Source organism: Apiospora hydei (assembly GCF_038363865.1).
Source record: "Apiospora hydei strain CBS 114990 chromosome Unknown utg000009l_segment0_segment0, whole genome shotgun sequence".
Classification (NCBI taxonomy): domain Eukaryota; kingdom Fungi; phylum Ascomycota; class Sordariomycetes; order Amphisphaeriales; family Apiosporaceae; genus Apiospora; species Apiospora hydei.
Window position 1 is genome coordinate 1,925,501 of NW_027117368.1, and position 19,648 is coordinate 1,945,148.

The 19,648-nt window shown below is 52.5% G+C and overlaps 3 protein-coding genes across 3 annotated transcripts; 1 reads left to right on the forward strand and 2 right to left on the reverse strand.

Annotated features, from left to right (window-relative positions):
- Positions 1-11,308: 11,308 nt before the first annotated feature.
- PG997_012389 (uncharacterized protein) lies at positions 11,309-12,275 on the reverse strand (the record flags this gene model as incomplete). The annotated part of the gene is made up of 3 exons (XM_066816703.1): positions 11,309-11,485; positions 11,632-11,949; positions 12,024-12,275. 3 exons carry the CDS (start codon positions 12,273-12,275, stop codon positions 11,309-11,311), a joined length of 747 nt encoding a protein of 248 aa, XP_066662395.1.
- A 485-nt stretch (positions 12,276-12,760) lies between these two features.
- On the forward strand, positions 12,761-15,424 carry PG997_012390 (uncharacterized protein; the record flags this gene model as incomplete). Its single annotated transcript, XM_066816704.1, has 4 exons — positions 12,761-12,784; positions 12,869-12,973; positions 13,058-13,754; positions 13,815-15,424. The coding sequence occupies 4 exons, from the start codon at positions 12,761-12,763 to the stop codon at positions 15,422-15,424; spliced, it is 2,436 nt and encodes an 811-aa protein (XP_066662396.1).
- A 2,997-nt stretch (positions 15,425-18,421) lies between these two features.
- On the reverse strand, positions 18,422-19,192 carry PG997_012391 (uncharacterized protein; the record flags this gene model as incomplete). The annotated part of the gene is made up of 1 exon (XM_066816705.1): positions 18,422-19,192. The coding sequence occupies one exon, from the start codon at positions 19,190-19,192 to the stop codon at positions 18,422-18,424; it is 771 nt and encodes a 256-aa protein (XP_066662397.1).
- Positions 19,193-19,648: the final 456 nt, after the last annotated feature.

A 19,648-nucleotide genomic window follows, 5' to 3' on the forward strand; every position in this document is an offset into this window, starting at 1 on the left:
GCGGTTTCTGAGATGCGATTGGCTCCCCAGCATGTATGCTCATTTTAACCAGGCGACCGCGGAATTACGTGGGACGAGCTCTGACACCTATGTAAACCTCCAAAGTTCGCATGCCGCCGCATAAGCATCTTAATTGTGCAGACAGGCCTTGCCCGATACAGTCGGCTTTCCAGGTTGTCCAGCTGCCCTCTGGACATGAAATATTGGAGGGATATGCCGCTCTTGTCCGCTGAAAACGCTGTCAGACTGTCATCGCATGCTGTTTTGGATGGGCGGAATGCGATGCATATCCCGCCAGTTCTCATGCCATGCCACGCCATGCCATCCAAGTACATCGTAAGGAGCGCCAGCGTCATTATTGGAAGCCAGACTTTGAACCACCTTTCTATCACACAAAGCATTTCAGATGTGGTAATGAAGGGTCTGCATGGGCCGTACCTCGTCCAGTAACCTTCAAGAAGTCGAGGTTGACTATCTGCTGCTGTCTCACCCATTGGATGTACAGAACAGATGTAGCCGCAACGGGTCATCTCATCGCCGGGAGCATGCACTGACGTTGACAATTCGGTTGGTCGTACTTGACATCTTGCAGCAAGGCACCTCGAGATGGGGCCGGCCATGACCGCTTCTTCCACAGACCAGGGCTTTTTTCTTCTCTGCATTGATAGATAGATACGATACTCCGACATCCCGCACCTCCTCAAGATGGGTTCTGTTCGGGTGGGGAGATATTGATGACATAAGACGACCGAAATCAATCTACAAGGGTTGCAACAAACTTAAGCTCGGATGATCGTCATGTCAATTGGTAAACGGGTTGTTTCCGATATTGCGAGGGCCAGCATGTATGTATTCCATGTTGTACCGACATTTCTGTGCTGCCACTGGGCTCACAGTACTGTACGTACTGGTTTCCGACTGTCTGTGAGTAAGAAAGTATGTATGTAGTAGCAGCAGTGGACATGCCGCTGGGATCAATAAGATTGGCTTCTGCTGCATGCTGGTACTTTTGGACGAACGTGCGCCGCCTCATCGATCCTGCGACAAGCGACAAGCGAGAACATCAAGACATCAACCTTTTTCTTGGGCGCGCTCTCTCTCTTGATTCGAATTGAGTATGAATCAAGCACGAGATACTTGACCGAAATAGACAGATCTAGCGCAACGACCCGGCCGGAACGGGTGGCGCCGCCGGTAACCTACTGTGTGCACCTACTTACCGGCTACTCGGGTGAAGGGGAGATGGCGGTAGTATGCAGCATGAGGTTTCCTTCTACTGCTCTACTCAAGCCACCGGCGCATGCGACTCACATTGACTGACTTATTTATGTAAGGTTATCAATAGCGACCGGCGGCCCTGTCAGACTGAGCTCATCTTGTTTATCCAGTCGGCAAGTCAAACAGTTAGCTCAGGTTATGCTTCGCATACTCAGTATGAATGCATCGATCGGCATTCTCGGACAATAACACATGCTATCGGCCTGTTCTATCATTCAACACTTCAATCTGCTGTGCCGCGAAAGTTCAATCTCGGCCCCGATAATCGGTGAGACCGTCCCATACTCTGCCCGCTGTGCCCCAAGTGCAGTACAAGTACATCTGATTTCCAACCCCTGCTCTATCGCACTTGGTACCCATGCCAAGAGGAGCAGTCTCGTGGGGCTTGGAGACATTTGAGACGATCCCAAGATGCTGATTGGCGGTTTTACGAGAAATCAGATGCGCTACCTTCCCACTGGGAATAGCTTAAATCCAAAGATAGATCAAGCTCCAGGGGCGGTGCAACTTTTGCGTCACCAGCCTCACCCTCACACTGTTTATGTCCCTCCCTCAATCTCAACCCCCCATTATCTGGGTGATCCAGATTTCCCAGCAAAAAATGTCTGCCAAGCCGTAGCATCAGAAATGGAGGCGGCTCATTTCTCTCGGTGGTCATCTGGCGATGTCGTTGCCGAGTGCGGAATTGCTGGAGAATGGTGTTTTCCTACCATTTTTTTTCTTTAGACTCCGCCGGCGAGTGAATATCCCGTCGCGGTATAGTGCAGCCCGTTCTGTTGATGACTCGTCGTCCGTGTTCTCTATTGCTGGCCAGAGCACGCTAGCAGTACGTGTGGTGATAGAACATGATTAATGTGTAATCTCGATTCATCCTGCCCGTCAGTGGGCGCGACGTCATTTGATTGTACTGGCTTCGGATTCGCTGTGGCACCAGTCGGGGAAAAAAAGAAGAAAAAAGTCCAAACCTGTCAGCAAAGTTGTATCCTGTTGGCTTTGTCTGGGACCCAACGATTTGGTAGAGGGAGCGTCTCGCGATGAGGAAGCCTCCAGAGCCTCAAGGGTTAACAATAGTCGCCAAGTGGCAGACTGGTCTTACCTTGAACCTAGACTTGAGACCCTTCTCTGTGATTTGTCTAGGGACGTCGATAAAACTGGGAGCCTGTCCAGAAGCCTGGCTAGGCTCCCGTTGCAGAATGCATAGACACATTCCTCCGCAATCCCACCCTCTGCATGGGGTCATCTCTTCAGTGCCCAATCGATAGTGGCAGCGTTGACTTCCTCCGCACAATCCAGGTAGGGGCTAGGTTCCAAAGCAAGTGTCAGTAGGGAGACCATGCACACCGGAGGCGCGGTTCAGGGTAGACCAGCCCTACGGGTGTTGCTGACCCATGATTTTGGATCACGGCATAGCCACCACTAGACGCAATGCCTGATCGTGTTTCGCAGGCAGTATCAACCGCGAGATGGTGGAATCGTTCACCTCAGTGACCGAGGTGCCGTAACAGAGCGATGATCGCGGCAAAAGCGGCTGCGGCATCCTGAAGAGCCAGCGCGAGGTCCAACTGGCCTCGCTAGTGGCCGTTGCGCCAGTTGTCCGTCCTTCAATCTCTCATGTTTTGCTCGATTGGTCACGCCGCCTTTCACCCCTGATGCTCTGCATCCAAGCTATCTGAGACCTATCTAACCTATCTGCATGAGAATGGGGGTCAAGGGTGTGCTGCACAGCAACTGCTTACTTGTAAGTCGCCCAGCGAGATGGCCCTGGTTTGGACTCCAGATGATATGATGCGTACTGCATGTGGCCTTGGGAGGGAGGTAAGACATTCCATGTGGTTTCGAACATTTTGCTGCTTACGGGACAGGGTTGGGATCTAATGATTCATGCAATGCCCAGTACAATCCTGGAGAAACACGCGCAGACGCACACACACACACACCCAAGTCGCTGCTGAGTTTGAGGGGAAGAAGGCGATTGGGGTGTCATTTTCATCCACTGACCCACCCCTCTTGACAGGCCCAATAATGATCAAAAATAGAATTTCCTTGCCTGCCTTCTCTAATCGTATCCTGAAAATTCCATCGTATGGCTAGTCGGTTGAGGATATTGGTATTGCTGTACATCACACATACGTGTAGACGCATAAGGGATGGCTTCCTGTGTGCTATGCTCTCCTGCCCAAAAATCATTTGGAAGGTACCGTACTATAGGGCTGAGCAAAGGCGTTTGTACTCTTATCCCCTGAGGTACGAACCGCAGCAAGTACCCCAGGCCTCTGGCACTTACCAGGGTCTTCACCCTGGCGGTGCCCAAGGCACACCTATAATTGTGTGTACTATTGACCTGGATGCACGCCGACAAAGACCAATAGTATTCTGGTGGTATATGTCTCCTTGTTCTTTTTCCCCTTCTGATATAGATACTACTGCACTGAAGCTTGTCTACATTGGATGTTTTCAAATGGACGACAGACGCCATTAGCCCAATTTTGGCGCTCCAGCCTCCCGGGTGCTTTGCTTTGGCTTTGATGCAATGCAAGTGACAGGGGGATAGTTTATGTCGAGCTTGGTAATCTGCATGCATCCTACTCACCTACCTCCCTGCTTTCGTACAGGCGATGCGATAGAAAAAGCAGACCAAGAGGTAGGTTTCAAATGAACAAGTAGCAGAATGAGACATGAATCGCCAGTCGGATCTGATGACCTCCTTTTCCTCTCCCCCTTGCTTTCGCGTGTCAATGATCCCAATCCCAAGCCGACGGAACGCTAGCTGCTCGTCCCGCGCGTAGGCGTGATGGCCGGATAGGCTCAGGGAACAAGGACGGCCTGCCCGCGCCATCCCCTGCCCTCCATCCCAGTCCCGGTTCTCTGGCTCTTGCCCCGACGTTCGTCCATTTCAGGCGTTAGTTTCAGTGCGATTCCTTTTTCCATTGGCTCAACCTTGCGCCAAGACGGACAGCCCGACTCATGTACCGTAGCGTAGGCACAGAAACACAGAAACATGGGGGAAGAAGCATTGTGGTAATATCGGATCGTCAGTTGCGCAGCTGCCGTTTCTTTTCTTTTGGAATCGAGCGTGTTTTGTGTTCCGTACATGCGCATTCATTCGTGACCGAGTGCCAAAAAACGTTGGACCTGGTCTACCGAGCACTAAGGACTGTGTGGAAAGTGCTAAAAGGCTAGAGGACTCAAGTTTGCGACCTTAACCGGCAGCCAAGCAGCCACTAGACAGGCAAGCCAGCGCACTGCTCTTCAAGCGTTCTGCACTTGGTGGTTTAGGCAGTGCGCTAATGTCTGGCAACGGTTGCCTCATTCTGAAAGCAGCAAGGCCAGACACCACCAGAGTTGGCTGCTATCGTCGGTCTCCACGAATCCCCTGCCGGGCGCAGTGACAATATTGACTGACTGTCATCATCATATATGACGTTGGGTAGGCAGAGCATGGCATGGTATATTATTTCATCGGTGATCGCATACCCCAAGCTAATGGAAGCGAAGCCAATGCTCCATAAAGCAGGACTGACTGATGCCATTCGGAATGCATGTGGTGAGGAAGCATTCCGCCCCGCCCCGCCTCGCTTAACAGAAGCACTGCTGGGGTTATGCCCACTTCCAGTCCCATGAGTAGGTAGGTATCAAGAGTTCTGGAGAGGGGTGCTCCGTAGGGTGTGGAGGAAACAGCAAAACATAGCTCTCTATCGCCAGATCTACGATTCATTGGAAAACGCTCAAGTCCTGCAGCAGAAGCAAAGAACGAGACACAAAACCAGCTAGCGAAATTGCAACCATAACAGGCATCGGGCTCAGATGATCTTAGACAGGGGTGGACTAGGGCTGCCTTAACCCCAATACGGATAGAATAGACGAGAATATGTACCTTCTAGCACTATCCCGGAGTAGCAGAAGAAACCATGGAGTCACGTCTTTTCTGCTCCTCCCCCTGAGAGATGCCGCTGCTCACTCAGTCTACCTCCCACTATTAACTTCACCCCCGAGGTAGTGGGTTTTTCCTTCCTGTCTGTGACTGGATCTCGGCCGAGAGGCCGAGCAAGGCAGACTCCAGTGACTGCCCGCCCGGCTTCACGTACTGTACTGCTCGATCAAACAGAGAATCCAGCCTCGGCAGACACCTCATGACAAATGAAAGGTCCCTTCGCGCCTGTGCTCGTCCCCAAAGAGTGTCTCTGTTGCGCGCTGCCGGGCCCGCCTTGTTTGCCTCTGCACTGTGCAGGTAGAATTTGGCGATCCAGGCTCTTCCTCAAACAGACGCATCGGAGCATCACAGTCCTTAGCTTCTGCGGCATCTTTCAAAGGTACGGCTCTGCAATCACTGCGACTTGGCACCCCCAGGCAGATGCACGCTCTAGTCGCAAGGATCCGGTGCCGGCCAATGAGTCTAATCAATACAAGAATAAAGCGTCTTAAGATCGTCACGCTTCTTGGCCGGACTAGGCACTGACAGGATTTAGGGTTATCGTCACTCATGCAAGAAACTTTTCACCCTGACAATCCATCTCTCATCTCGATTCGCCCAATAAATATGATGGTATGCTGGAACACTAACTGGGCTTCGGCGAGCTCGATCCCTTGCCGCTGGCATATTTCTTATTACCCTCTGATATCATACTCTCGGCAACCCAGCCAATGAGATCCCACCATTGTATGTCCCCAATTACATGAGGAGAGGGTGGGACGAGATGCGAACTTGGAGCAATCTCATATGTAATGCTGCATGTGTGCGGTGCAGCAGGAGGAGTGAGGAGTCAAGGAGTCTGACGACCAAACTGACACGACTGCTAAATTTGGATCGCTTTCGTCAGCACTAGCACCGGCTTGCATGTCCAGGCATCAGGAAGCACAGGCTCGGTTACACGCACATTTTCCTCGTCGACCGCCTTCCTGTTTGGCAACGAGAGGCCATCCAATATACTGTGGTGTTGTGCAGAGTCAATGAGGTAAGTGAAGCCGACCACGATGGCACTACCCAGTCCCTCTTCGCCAACTGCCGTAGGCCAGCTCCTCGCGACCTACGCGTGCTTGTTTGTTTGCGTCGGCGTCGGAAGCAAGCGCCGGCTGGGGGGGATCCAAATTCGGGCAGCAAGACGCATCAGTGGTTAAGGTTGAACAGAGACTAATGCGAGAGACCCTCGTAAGCCTTCCGGAACGCCTGCTTTCCGTGCCCATACGCCTCCGGGCCAATCAGTTTTCGCTCTAGCACGGAATATCACCCTCTCGTTATTCTGTAGGACAAGACTCCACCCGAGTACTTTCCTGGCTGCAAAACAACAGTGCCCTGAGACGTCGGCCGCTCGTTGGCCTCATGCTTGCTCGGTACACATCAAAAGGCGCATCTTCTCCTCATCCTGCTGTCTGTCTAATGCCCAGTAGTTCGTAGATCATCACAGGAACCCCTCAGAGAGGCCGAGTCCAAGGCTAGTAGTCTACCGGTTGATTACCGAAGACGCCAGCAGGCACCCAGGATGTAAAACAGAAGGCGTATTAGTTAGTGAGGAGTGCTGCCTATCCACACAATGATATCAGGACGTTGGCAGATTGATGAGTCTATGGATGTACCTACGATGTTCGAGCATGCTCTTGCCACTGTGTGACATGGTTGCAGTAGAGCGCTCCCCGAGTGAGGCTCTGACGATCCGTATTACTGGATACATTCTGTATTAGTAGTGTATTGTATACCCTTTTCTGCGCGTCTATGATCCAGTTTGGCCACACGCCGAAGCCAAATGGCTGAACCTAATCTCTTTTCTGCTTGGATGCCACTGAGATGAATCTGACGGCGGATGGGATGAGAACGGGTTAACGTTGGTCCCAACTGACGAGCAGACGGTTATGAGGGCCGGTCTAGACCCTGAGGAGGCCAGGCAGGGGTCTTGTTTTTCTTCTCCTCTCTCCTCGGAACCGAACGCATCACGGCCAAGCGGCCAAGCCCATCACCCCCTGACCCTGACGGTCCAATCCCCTGGGCCCGGAATTGGGCAACACACCAAAAAAGCTTGGAACGACATCAACTTGGCCTCTGATTGATCCCATCCCGACATGGGGTGGATCTTCCCTCCCCTCCAAACCGTCATCGGCGAAACGAGACTGTTGCCTTCTCTCAACGACCAAAGCAAGAATTGCCTGTTTGGTGATTGCACGGGACGCTGTCAGAAGATGGGTTTTGCCTATGAGATCGCATGTTTGCTCGTCATGGATACAAAAAGCATAATGCAAATGAAAGTGATGGAGGAGAAAGAGCCCACCTGACTCCTCCCCCACTGCCGCGAGGAACACAAACTACCTGCGCTCATGCGACTGACTGAAGTATTTTCTGCATGTTTCTCTACATACTCCCTTACTCATTGCCGTCTACTGCTATTTCAGGATCCGTTACTAATAGACAGTTTGGCTTTGGGCCTACTGCTACCGGAAACCCAATCCACATCCGCAGAAAGCCGAGCATCCTATCTGTTGTGGAAGATGCGATGCTGCAAGCTTCTCCAGGTCGCGCATGTCCCATTAATCAAAGCCGTCTTAATTATTCTCCGTCTTTCCGTGACTGAGAATGGTTGTCGAAATATGTAGATGCGGAAGCAATACCTGTGGTCATCATCTCAGATTCCCAACCTAGACAATTCCGCGAGATTGGGACTGCCCGTTTTTTGACCGCGTGACTACCAATCTGCGACAATTCTCTCGCATAACCGCGTATCATGTTACGCAGGATGATGGTGATATGGAGTGGTGGTCAGAACAAAAACAAGCACACCGTACCAGATGCCCGGGTCCGTCACCTAAATGCCTTTCAGTGCACGTACATATTATCCCGTCTTGGCGCTGTCTTTGGAATCATGGAAGAGACACTCTATTTCTCGCTCTTTCTTGCACACACACACACATGTCGCCTCGTACAGGACAAGCAAGGACATTCCATGGCTACGGTACCCGTGCCATGTCACACGGCATCTTTGGGGTCGACATTATTGCAAGGAAAGCTGCAGCATTGTGAGTGCGGCATATGCACATAGGTACCCCCGATAGCGGCTATTTTGGGATGACTGAGACTCTACTGCCACTGCCCTCCTCCGTTCCTCTCACACACATTCTCTCTCTCTGGCTCCTCTCCCCCTCTAGCGGATTGGAATGAGGCGGACAATATCTCATTAGATCGCTTTCGGTAGTGGCTGACCGAAATGATAAGCTGCTACCGACCGATACCGAAAGGCTCTTGCGCGTTCTTCACGGCGGCAGTTCATTCACCGCCAGGAATCTCCGGTGTTAGTGACTCTGTGGTTTATCCACTTTTTTATATTGCAAAATCCAGGGATGCCCTCACAAGTCGCCCGGGGATGTTGTTGTTGTTTGATTTCGGATCCAGGGATACTCCAAGCCCATGGGAAGATTGCCATATTGGCTCTGACTAATGACGCAGATATCACGGGCGGCTGCTAGATCTTTTGGGTTGCGTCTGTGTGCCAGGGGGCCTGGACCCGACCCAATGGACTGGGTCAAGCCATGAGGACGGCCTTGGAGCACAAGCACCATGTAGCATCAGTATTACATCGTCTTGGGATGACAGATCGATCGGGCTGTTTCCTCCTCTGGTTCTACAGTATTTGAGGTGGCCAAGGCCATGGGCGGCGGCGAGTACGTGATGGCCTGCATTCGCCCACTACCCTAGCCTCCCAGGTGTCTGATACGAAATGGTGACGATTCCACCCGGTCGACACTGGGCAAGTATGCGCGAGTAATCACTATTGTGTTTCCTCTGGCAATATATTTATCGAATTTGCCGTTGACCCTGAAATCTTACCCCTGATGACTAGATCGTTCGTACAGAGCGTACCCCACCAACCCACTCATGAATGAGCTGCAGATTCGGATGCGAAAAACACAAAGGCCGAAAATGTCCGGGCATGGAGTCGCCAAGTCCCTCCACTGAGCTGTGTACGTACGTGCATCAACCACGTAGGTAGGCGGTACCTGAGCTGGTTTCTCACTATCGTCAGAAAAGCCACCGCGCCTACCTAAGCCCTAGGAGCACAAGCTAATACAAGGGCCGGCGGTAGGTGAATCACCAATTAGAGCATAGGTAGGTACGGGCGTGCGAATCTTTTGCCGGATTAATGAAAAAGCTATGATGCTCTGTTTGAGGCATGGTGCTATTGATTGAAAAAGTACAGTAGCAGGGCAGTGGGAAACCCGATCGAGTGGTTTCGCTCAGGTGCCGCCCACGGCCACGGGTCGTACCCGCCTCCAATGGAATGGAACGCTAAAACAACCCATGGATGGTCCCTTGAAAAAAAGTATTGTACACCTGTAGTGGTAGCACACTCCCAATTCTCACCAATTCTTTCGCAAGCCGCTAACGCGCGGGATACTACTTTCAAGAGACAAAATGAAAAGGGGTTTAAAAATATGAGATCAAGATCCTGATCTGGCTTGCCTTGCCTTGCGCTGCATCGATACATCAGTACCCCTGGGGGCCAAAGACGCCCGAGGAGAGCTCGTAAGGATCCGGTTCAACGGATGGCTGCACGATTTGCCTACAAACATTCATGTTGGTATATATTTCTGTACGCATGTACATGCCTTGGAAGATAGAGAACTGCATCCATGTATTAATTACATTATGGTCCAATGTTTTCCTTTCCCTCTGAACAACGGACGTGGTGAGACAAGGGATGGGATAGGACAGGCGCAGTAAGGATACCATGCTTACTTTAGGTACCGTACCGAGCCAACACTCCACAGCACGCTAGGTATGTTCCGTTACGGCTTCGACTTCCTTTGGTCTCAGTGGTCACCTTTGATCTGCCTATCGAGCGCAATTGATGCCATCTGGACAGGTGCCAATAGGTGTCCCGCCCAGCACCCTAGACCACCGCGTACTGGACCGTAGTCTCGGCGTGTACCTGGCCCCTCGAGTGCGTAGGTTGCACTGCAGGTAGTCGGCGAGGTTCTCAAACTGACATGGTCGCCGATGCACGCACGAATATGGACAAAGATTGCCCATCGTTTGGAACAATTGAAGTAAAATCAGGTTTTCTTTCTATCTACACGATCGTCTTCAATATCGAGCTGGAGACAGCATCAGTAAATAGCTTCACCGTCGGAAATGAATTAATATTGTTAGCGGTATATTTTCGCATGTTGTCCTCGGCTCTCGGGATGGGTCCAGGTCTAGGTCCAGAGCATTCCGAAACGGAGGGCTCGGTAACCTCCGCGAAGCCCGGCATCTCACGATGTACTTGTCGCTGGATCCGGAGATCCAGCCATGTCGCGTGGCTTGCAGGCGCCCAGGGTAGGTACGTAGGTACTTGGTCCCCTTCCCCGCGCGCACATGCTTTCAATGTTATGAGCACAGCTCCTGCGAAGGGTCGATCACCGTGGGTGTGCGCGCGCACTCACACACAGCTCAGGGGTGGGAATTGGCAGGCAAATGGACCCTTGATTTAGAAGGAAGCTGAGCGGGTGGGGTGTGCGATGGGATGGGCGTTCTAGAACCTCGAAAATATGCCAACAAGCCGCCCATCCAGACTGTCGGTTCGTGATGGCTGCAATAAGCTCAGAAGAAGCAAGCACCCACCGTAAGCCTGGGGTACCATTGCGCGTGGCCGCGCATTCCGACTTGTGTCAGATATTTGAGCCTCAGAGCGTGTGTATGCCCGTGTCTGGACTCTTCAGCAGCCCACGTGTACGCCTGGCCACGGGCAACCGCCACGGGACAAAGGGGGGGCCGAGACAGCAAGAAGAAAATGCAACACCACACAATGGCAACAGTATTCTGACAAGATAAGCCGGAAGCGGGTTTCCGACGCCGCGCGGGCGCGGTAGGATGAGTCCTGTCCTCTCTACAAGGCTGCCTTGACCGGTGCACTTGATGGCACACACCTGATGGCAACTAGACTCCTCGACCCAGACAAGTTGTGTTGGCAAAGAAGTCCTTACATGGTTCTGGCTCCAGCAGGATCCTGCAAGCGCCGGGCGCGAATCCGTGTGTGCCAGAGGGATTGCAATCTACTGGCGGCAGTGTTTACACGTTGGCGACCTCATCTCGCCATCCCCACCCTCCAACCGCACCCTCAGCTAGCCTTTCCATTCCGAAGGTTTCGCAGATAGTCACTGCGATAGCCCGGATGGCCCTCACCTCTTCTACGGTGGCGCCGTTGTTGAGGGCCCCGCGAAGATGCCCTTTGAGCTGGGGATTCACCTGTTCGCATCGATGTGTCAGCCATCCTTCATGCGACCCCTACGGGCACCCTGCAGGCTGTTCAAAACCCAGGCAGCCAGATAAGCATTGCACAGCAGGCTGCAATCTGGAGATACTGTCGAGCAGAATGATGCGAGACAACTTACATCCTGCGGGATCAGGCCCGCTATCAGGACAAAGGACGTCTCGGTTGCTGACAGCACCCTCGTGTTGCTCAGGAGGTATCCATACACCAACCGCGCCGTGAGGCCGAGGTCTTGGGTGCCGGACTTGTCCAGTTGGCCCATGATGCGCCTTGAGATCCTTACATAGATTTTATCGAAGAAGGCCTGCCCGCGGCCTAGAATCTCGGCTGGAGGGGTTTCATAGATGTCGCGTTGGCGCTCCGTAAGCGAGGGAGTTCCAGGTTCCTCGAGTAGCCCGGCAGGCGTGACCTCTTTCAGCGACAGCAAAGCATTGATAGTCTAGTATAGGGTTGTTGTTTTTTAGTACGGTCTATCCGGGCCAAGGTTTGTTGCTACACAGGGAACCAGCTCACCTTGGGCACGCCGCCAACAGCGGAGGCTTTGATCAGGGCCTCCCTCATCCGCCGCAGAACAACGAGGCTCTCGCCATTGCCACATTGCTCCACCTCGTACTTATAGACATCTCTTATACCATGAGGCTGATTTAACACTGCAAGAGTGATTGCTGCTACCAGATACCAACAGTGATTAGGCAGGTTGGGATGGCTCCTGAGGTTGGCGAGCACCTTGGATGTGATGACAGAGGGAGCAAGTTTGTGTGACATGTTGTTGGTATTGTCGAGATAGACTGGGTTGGGCATATGCAAAAGGCTGCACAGGCGACACACTCACCGTGTATGTTCTTGGCACTAGAATGGCATTGCCACGGGCAGCATGCAGGCATTGACTTACTGTGATGAAAGCCGGAGTCATCGGTCGATCATTGTTGGCATAATTGGTATAGTCCGCTCCGTCGCCCCCGTCACGGCGTTTCGGCCTAGGTCAGTCACGTGCCCACTTCTTTCCAGGTAGCTTTCCGGTGCCTGCGTCATTCACATCCCGCGCTGCCGGAACCAAACGTGGCCTCAGAGCGAACGAAACTGGGCGCTGCATCAAACGATAATCAATCGTTTGCTCTCAACCCCGACAACCCCATTTCCCCAGCGCAGAAGATGGGCACCTAACCACTGCCTACATCTCTTCCCATCCCAGTAGGACTTTGACAGCCCTCACTTTTACCCACGACCAGAGAGAAGAAGCTTTGGCAACCATGAGGATCCTGTGGTATGCTGGGGTAAGCTAGCCACACCCCCGTAGCTACGACTCGACTCGTAGCTTCATTCACGGAGCTGCTTCCAACTGACGATCCTTTTCGCAGGCTTCGACGGCGCTCGCCGTCGGCGTGACCACCTATGCCTTCCAGCAGAGGGCCAATTTCTATTCGGCCATGGTCTACCTGTCGCAGAACAACCTGAGCTTGATGGTGAGTTCGCCGGACTCGGTCGCGATCTGCGCGCCACGCGGCTGTGGTGATTGATGCATTGCTGACCCAGCTGGCCCACGACAGATCCTCATCAACGTCATTCTCCTGATGTACGGCACCTTCGTCTACAGTCTCCAGCGACTATGCTACGGCCAACTGCGACCCACCGAAGTCGAGCAGCTTTACGAGAAGGCATGGTTCGCCGTCACCGAGACTTGCTTGGCCATGACTATATTCCGAGAGGAGGTCGGCGCATGGTTCCTTGTCATGTTCACCGCGTTGGTGACTGGAAAAATATGGCAATGGATTGGCGAAGGACGCGTCGAGGTCCTCGAGCAACAACCACCTGCCAACCCCCGGCTGTTCCACACACGACTCAGCATATCGCTTATCTTCAGCATCCTGTACGACACCTGGCTGTTCGCGTATGCCGTTAATACCGTCATCCAACAAGCCCGCCCGAATATGATGGTTATGTTCTTGTTCGAATTCGCAATTCTGACGACCGACTCGTTCCGTACCGCACTCCGGTACGTTCTTTCGCTGGTGGAGACTAGCATCACCAAGAAACAGACGCAGCAGCGATTGGAAGAAAGGCGTAAGCAGGTTCGAGATCAGCGGACGGAGATCCTTAGACTCCGTGAGTCGGGCGATGCCGCTGAGGCGGAGGCAGCGAATCAACAAGAGCTGCCAGATGAAGAGGATATTGACGAAATGGACATCGAGGTCCCCGGATGGGAGACCAAGGGCCAGTGGATTCTCAGTCTAGAGCTGGTCGCAGGTGAGCAATTTCAACCGTTCAAGGGAACTATGGAATGTCGTTACTGATCTTGGGACGCAGACTTTGTCAAGCTTGGAGTTTACGCAGCGTTCTTTGCAGTGCTCATGATGTTCTACGGCTTGCCCATCCATATAATGAGGGACCTGTTCATGACGACGAGATCGTTCCTTAAGAGACTGAGTGCGCTCATACGCTATCGAAAGGCCTTGCAGGATATGAACAAGTACCCCGACGCCACCGAGGAAGAACTGGGACGCGAAAATACGTGCATCATCTGCAGAGAGGACATGAGACCATGGGACCCCAACGTCACTGGAGCGGTCGAGCGATCACGCCCAAAGAAGCTCCCCTGTGGACACATTTTACATTTTGGTTGCCTCAAGAGCTGGCTAGAGAGACAACAGGTTTGTCCCACCTGTAGACGCTCCGTTGTCATGGACGGTGGGATGCCGAACGGCCACGCTGCTGCACCAAATGCAGGTGGCCAACAACCGGCTCCTGGCCAACCTGGCGCCAACAACGGCGCTGCGAACGGCAACCAAGGTGGCCAAGGGCGACCGGGCGGCATGCGCATGTTCCAGCTTGGCCCGCTGAGATTGGGGTTCGCTCAGGGCAACCCTCAAAACCTCCAGGAGATCGCACAGCGATTTGGCATGCCTCTGGATGGTGTTAATGCGCCTGCTCCGGCTGTGAATCCTGCAGGCGCGGCCATTCCGGTTCCCATGGCAGCACCTGCTGTACCACAGCCGCCACACGAAGTTACGGCGAACACAGACAGGGCCAACGACATGGCCGCACAACTTCAGGACATTGCACAACGGCTGCACCAGGAGATGCAATCCTTACAGGCAACGCAAGCGGAGCTACAGACGCTGTATGCCATGAGGGCGGAGCTCAATCGGCTACGACAGCTACAGCATCATACTTCGAGCATGCACGTGCCCGCACAGAACGATGCTACTCACGGAGTTCCAAACCTGCAGGTTCCCTTTCCTGCCCAGATGCCGGCTCACCAGCCCCTGGCCTCGTTCCCCATCATGCCGCAAATGGCGCAGTTTCAATATCCCCCACGAATAGGCACGCCTTCGGTCACTAGGCACGCCGCTGGCTCATGGTCTACCACAATCCCTGCCGGCAGTCCCGATTTGCCAGAAGGCGTTGTCATCCCACAAGGCTGGACGTTGATGCCACTACAACGACTCGATCCCCAGGCCCAACCCTCAACGGCCCAGATGCCGATGCCCCAGACAGAAACGGTAGAGCTGTCGCAACAAGGCGCGAACTTGGGCACGGCTGGGGCTGCATCGGCCTCTGGCGAGATCCCGCGATCCACGTCAACTGGACCTTCGACGTCACAAACACAGCAAGAGACCAGCTCTGCAACGTCCACCGAGCAAAATCGGGGAGGTGCAGAACCTCCTGTTGTAGCTGCTCCACAACCTGTCGCACCGAATTGGGGTGGCGCTGCGCAACTGTTCTCAAATAATACACCCTCTACGTCGAGTCTTTTCCCTGGCAGCAATACTGATCACAGCTCGAGACCCAATTCTACAGATGGCGGCCACTCCGATAACGAGCAGCAGCATCAAGGGTCGTCGCCGGAAAGCCCTGATAAAGGCAAGGCAAAGGCAGTGACTGTCGAGGACGCGGAGGATGCGGAGGATGAATGAGACGAATTAGGTCTAGGGCAGCATTGTGTAATAGAATGGGCACATAAGAATACCTGCAGCCCAGACACGGGTGATTATTGCACCTCGCCAGGGATATGCATACTTCAATCCCTTGATTTTTATGGCAGGGCGTTCATGGAGTTCTACCTCTCTCAAACTCGGGAGGTCAATATCGATAGTACACATACCTCAAATGACTGTACGCATTTGCCTACCTGTAGGATAGATAGGAAGGGCCCTTTGCTTCATCAAGATTCAGCCCATGACAGAATGTTACCCACGTTGACCACATCAGCCAATAGTGAGTGGGAAAGAGGGTGAGCTTTACCACCTCGTGCACATCTACACGGAGGTCATATTTACTCCTCTCCTTGGACTAGCCTACCGTTTTTGAGTTGGGTACATATTTTCCTGGTCTTGCAAGCGTCCACGCCACTAGAGGGCTGTTAATGCGGCGCTGTCGGTTCCGCACTCATGGTAGGATGGATTGCTCGGCAATCGCAACGTGTCAGATTGAGAAGAAATATCAGGAAGAGATGACCTTTGGCTAGGGTGCTCCGTAATTTGAAATGGAAAGCGCGACTACGACAGCGTTGATATGTACTGACACGGCGTTGTCAGATTGCTTGGCTTGAATGGGCGAGTTTACCCATGATTAGGGGTACAAGGGTAATTGTGTGGGTGTTTCTGAGTGATACCTTCTCTTTATTCTCGTTCAATCTCATGTTAAGCAGGGTATTCTTCGTGCTTAGTGAAGGGTTCTAAGAAGGGCATTCTCGTGGACTCGGGGTTTGGTGCTCACAGATGGGGATCATTGGCTGCCACGTTTGCACTTATTTAGTGGTCAGAGCTAAGGAGAACATCAACTAGCAGACGGCCTCCTCTGCATTTTTCAATTGCTGCTATCTATTTGGGTGAAGGGAGGAGATTGAAGTAGTCGAATCATATATATACATGTGAATATCACTAACAACTTCGCCTCCTTGGCGGAGCGAAATTATCATATGATGATGTTGAAGCCGGTGATTTGCTTACCACCACGATACATGGACGAGACTGGGCAATCAACGAGCAAGCAGAATCGTAGAGCATGTTTCTTACCCCCTGACTGGGGTGAAGAGATTCGACGTTGCATGCAGTAAGCATCTAGCATCAGGATCGTCGGTAAAAGCACACACACCTTGGCGGTGACCCGTTAAGGAAATTTCGGTCATCGTAAATCTCGCGTCAGCATCCTCCCCTCCCAGGTATCCGATAATGTTTCATCGTATCACTGGCCTAGATCCGCTGCTACCTATCATGCTTACTTTTGGGCCCCCTGCCATGTGCCTGTCCAATATGCCCGTTCTTCCGTTGACCGCCTTTGCTCTCAAGGGCGGTTGAGTGGGCTTTCCTTGGGGGTGATGCATTGAAGCATCTCGCTTACATATAAGTTAATCAATTTGTAAGGAAGTACACCCTTATCTCCGACCTCCAGACTATTACATATGGCTGGGTAGGAGTTTATTTTGCTTCAGAGGAATGTATAGAGTCGCCATTTCCCTACAGTCCTCGCAGTTCACATCATAGACGTAGGAAGAGCCCATGCAAGTGGCCCTTTACGGAGATCTATAGTACAATACAATACTGCTGGGACGAAGGTACAGTTATCAACCAATGCATACATACTTTATACAGCCTCACGAAGAGAGGCCGGTACGTACGTGCAGGGCTGATGCAGCCCTATGAGCCCGACTAGCCGGTTAAGGTGGTGTAAGGGCCTGTGTCCCTCCGCATACTCCTCTTGCGTAAGCACACACTTATTACACATCCATGCAAATATACGTTTGTATGCATGTACTTACTCGGAGGGTCCTCCGAAACTGGCCCTCTTGAAGCCGGGCCTGTATGAGCCGACTCTCACAAACGGAGCCAGTTGTTCAGAACTAGTCCCTTAAGCGCCTCCACACTTCTGTAGTCAGAAGAGAGAAAAAGAATACGAAGACGAAAAAAACAGATGACTTCCCTACCATTCACTTTCTTCCCCGGAGAAGCAAGAAGAAGCAAGAAGACTACTACAAACAGACCTTGCTTTGTCAGATCTAGATACCATGTGTGCATAAGGGCCAACCTAGGAATCATGTGCCCAACCTTGGACTTGTTATTTACCGTTGACCCTTAGAGTTACCTATCACCGGGTTACCCATTACATTTTTGTGTGCTTCGCCACCCGCGTGGGATGCTGACAGTTTGGTTGGCTAGGAGGGAGGCAGAGCCTTCGGGCGCACGCACACGCACACACACAACGCGAGGCGGTGTAATTGTGCATTGAGGCTCTTTTCACCCCGTTTCTCTTGTCCTGCAGGTGCCTGCTGTACACCGAGGTGAAGGGTTTTCTTCTTTCCGCTCACCTTGTCCCACCTGTGCCACTTTATCCGTCTGCCTGGTGACTAATACGAGAACAAAATTCACGGTGTGAACGGAAGGTCAAACTAAAAAGAGTAAGGACGAAATAGCAGGGCTTGTGCATTATGATTTAGCCGTCCTAGAGGACTCTGTTCCATGCAGTTAAGTGGGAGAATCGTGTGGTAAAAGTCATGTACGCTTTCTAGTCAGGACTCGCTGTATAAGTGATGCTTGAATTTTCGTATGCTATGCTATGATGAGAACAGTGATGATAATGTTGACACTGATAAAACAGAAGAGGGGAAGGATGGGTATAAGGGGTATCCGCAACAATTTCAACTGATATGCCACCGCTTGCTCTTTAACACAATAATAGTTCCCCGGGAGAAAATCCCACACATAGAAGCGCTGCCAGACCTGTCCGACCGTACATGCAATAATAAACCAACCCCATCCGCCCAAATGCAATGAAAAGAAAAATGTGGGTGTGAAAATGCAAAATGCCCATAGAATCATCCATAACTCCAAATGTATGCATGCCATATTAACCCCAATGGCCAAACGCTTTGCGTATACCAACCAGATGTACACCTTATCCATGAAAGAAGCCTGTTACCCCTTAACAGGCAGTATGAACCGAACCTTCTTGACGGGCTTTGCAGCCGGGATGTCTATGGGTTGTGTCTTATTAGATTCCTCCAAGTCCTCGATGCGGAGCCCCAGCTCGCTCATCGTCTCCTTCTCGGGTTCCTCCTCGATAGCCCACACATCGGGGCTCGGCTCGCGCCAAGAGTGCCGCCTCGGCAGCTCGGCGCTGCGTGTGCGGCCGTGGAACGCGCGGCGTGGTGGCGGAGAGAAACGCTTAGTAGGTCTGCCTCTGGGAGAGCCGACGTGGAAATCTGTCAACGAGAGCATTTCTTCCGCTGTGTGTGCCTGCGACGCCGAAGCGGTAGGTTTGAGTCGGTCGAAGCCGAAGCCGGGTAGATTGAACGAGGCGCTCTTTGATGGTCGGAAGCGGATATAGTCTTCCTCGTCGTCACTGTCGGCACTGTCTTCGAGTATGGCGCACTCCTCCTTGTTCCTGGGCTTGTATCGCTTGAGGCCATCGAGGGTCGATGGGCTTATACTGCGAACGATCTCCTGAGGCCGAGATGAGTCTTCGATCCCTGCATCGAAGTCGAAATCAAACTCGAGCTCCTCGCCCTGGGGGCTTGCGGGGGTCAAGAAGTATGTCAAAGGGTTCCTCTGTAGTAGGGGCATGTCGAACTCATCGTCGTCTGTCGAGGCATCCTCGTCCAGCAACGGCGGAGAACGGCTGGTGAAGGACAGAGGAGATGAACCCAGCCGGGATAGGGCAATAGGGCCCCTTGGTCGCACAGGCATGGCTGTGGTGTGAGGTCTGTTGAGTAACAGATATGTTGAGGATAGATGGAGAGAGGGAGATGTAGAGAGATCAGGGTGAGAAGGATGTTGTGATGCCAGTTGGCATCCCGTCTTTTCTTATTTGTTTTTGGGGATAACACGAAAGTGACTTATACCCAAGCTTTTATATATATATATAAGGTATAAGGTATAAAGCGGGCTTCAACGGCGGCCAGTGAGTGGGTTGGCGCCGGCTCAATTTTAGAGGGACCGAAGGGAGAGAGGGAAGGAAGCCGGTGAAATCCTTCAGAACACAAAGTGATAGGTCGTGAGAGACAAGCGTCGTATCAAAAGCGAAGGGAAGGAGCAGCGGCGACACCGCCTCTTGATATATAATGTCGCAACGAAGACAGAGGTGTTCGAGGGGAAGCTAGTCGCCCCTAGTAAGCTGCCTAGTCATGGCCCAATCGAAGAGGC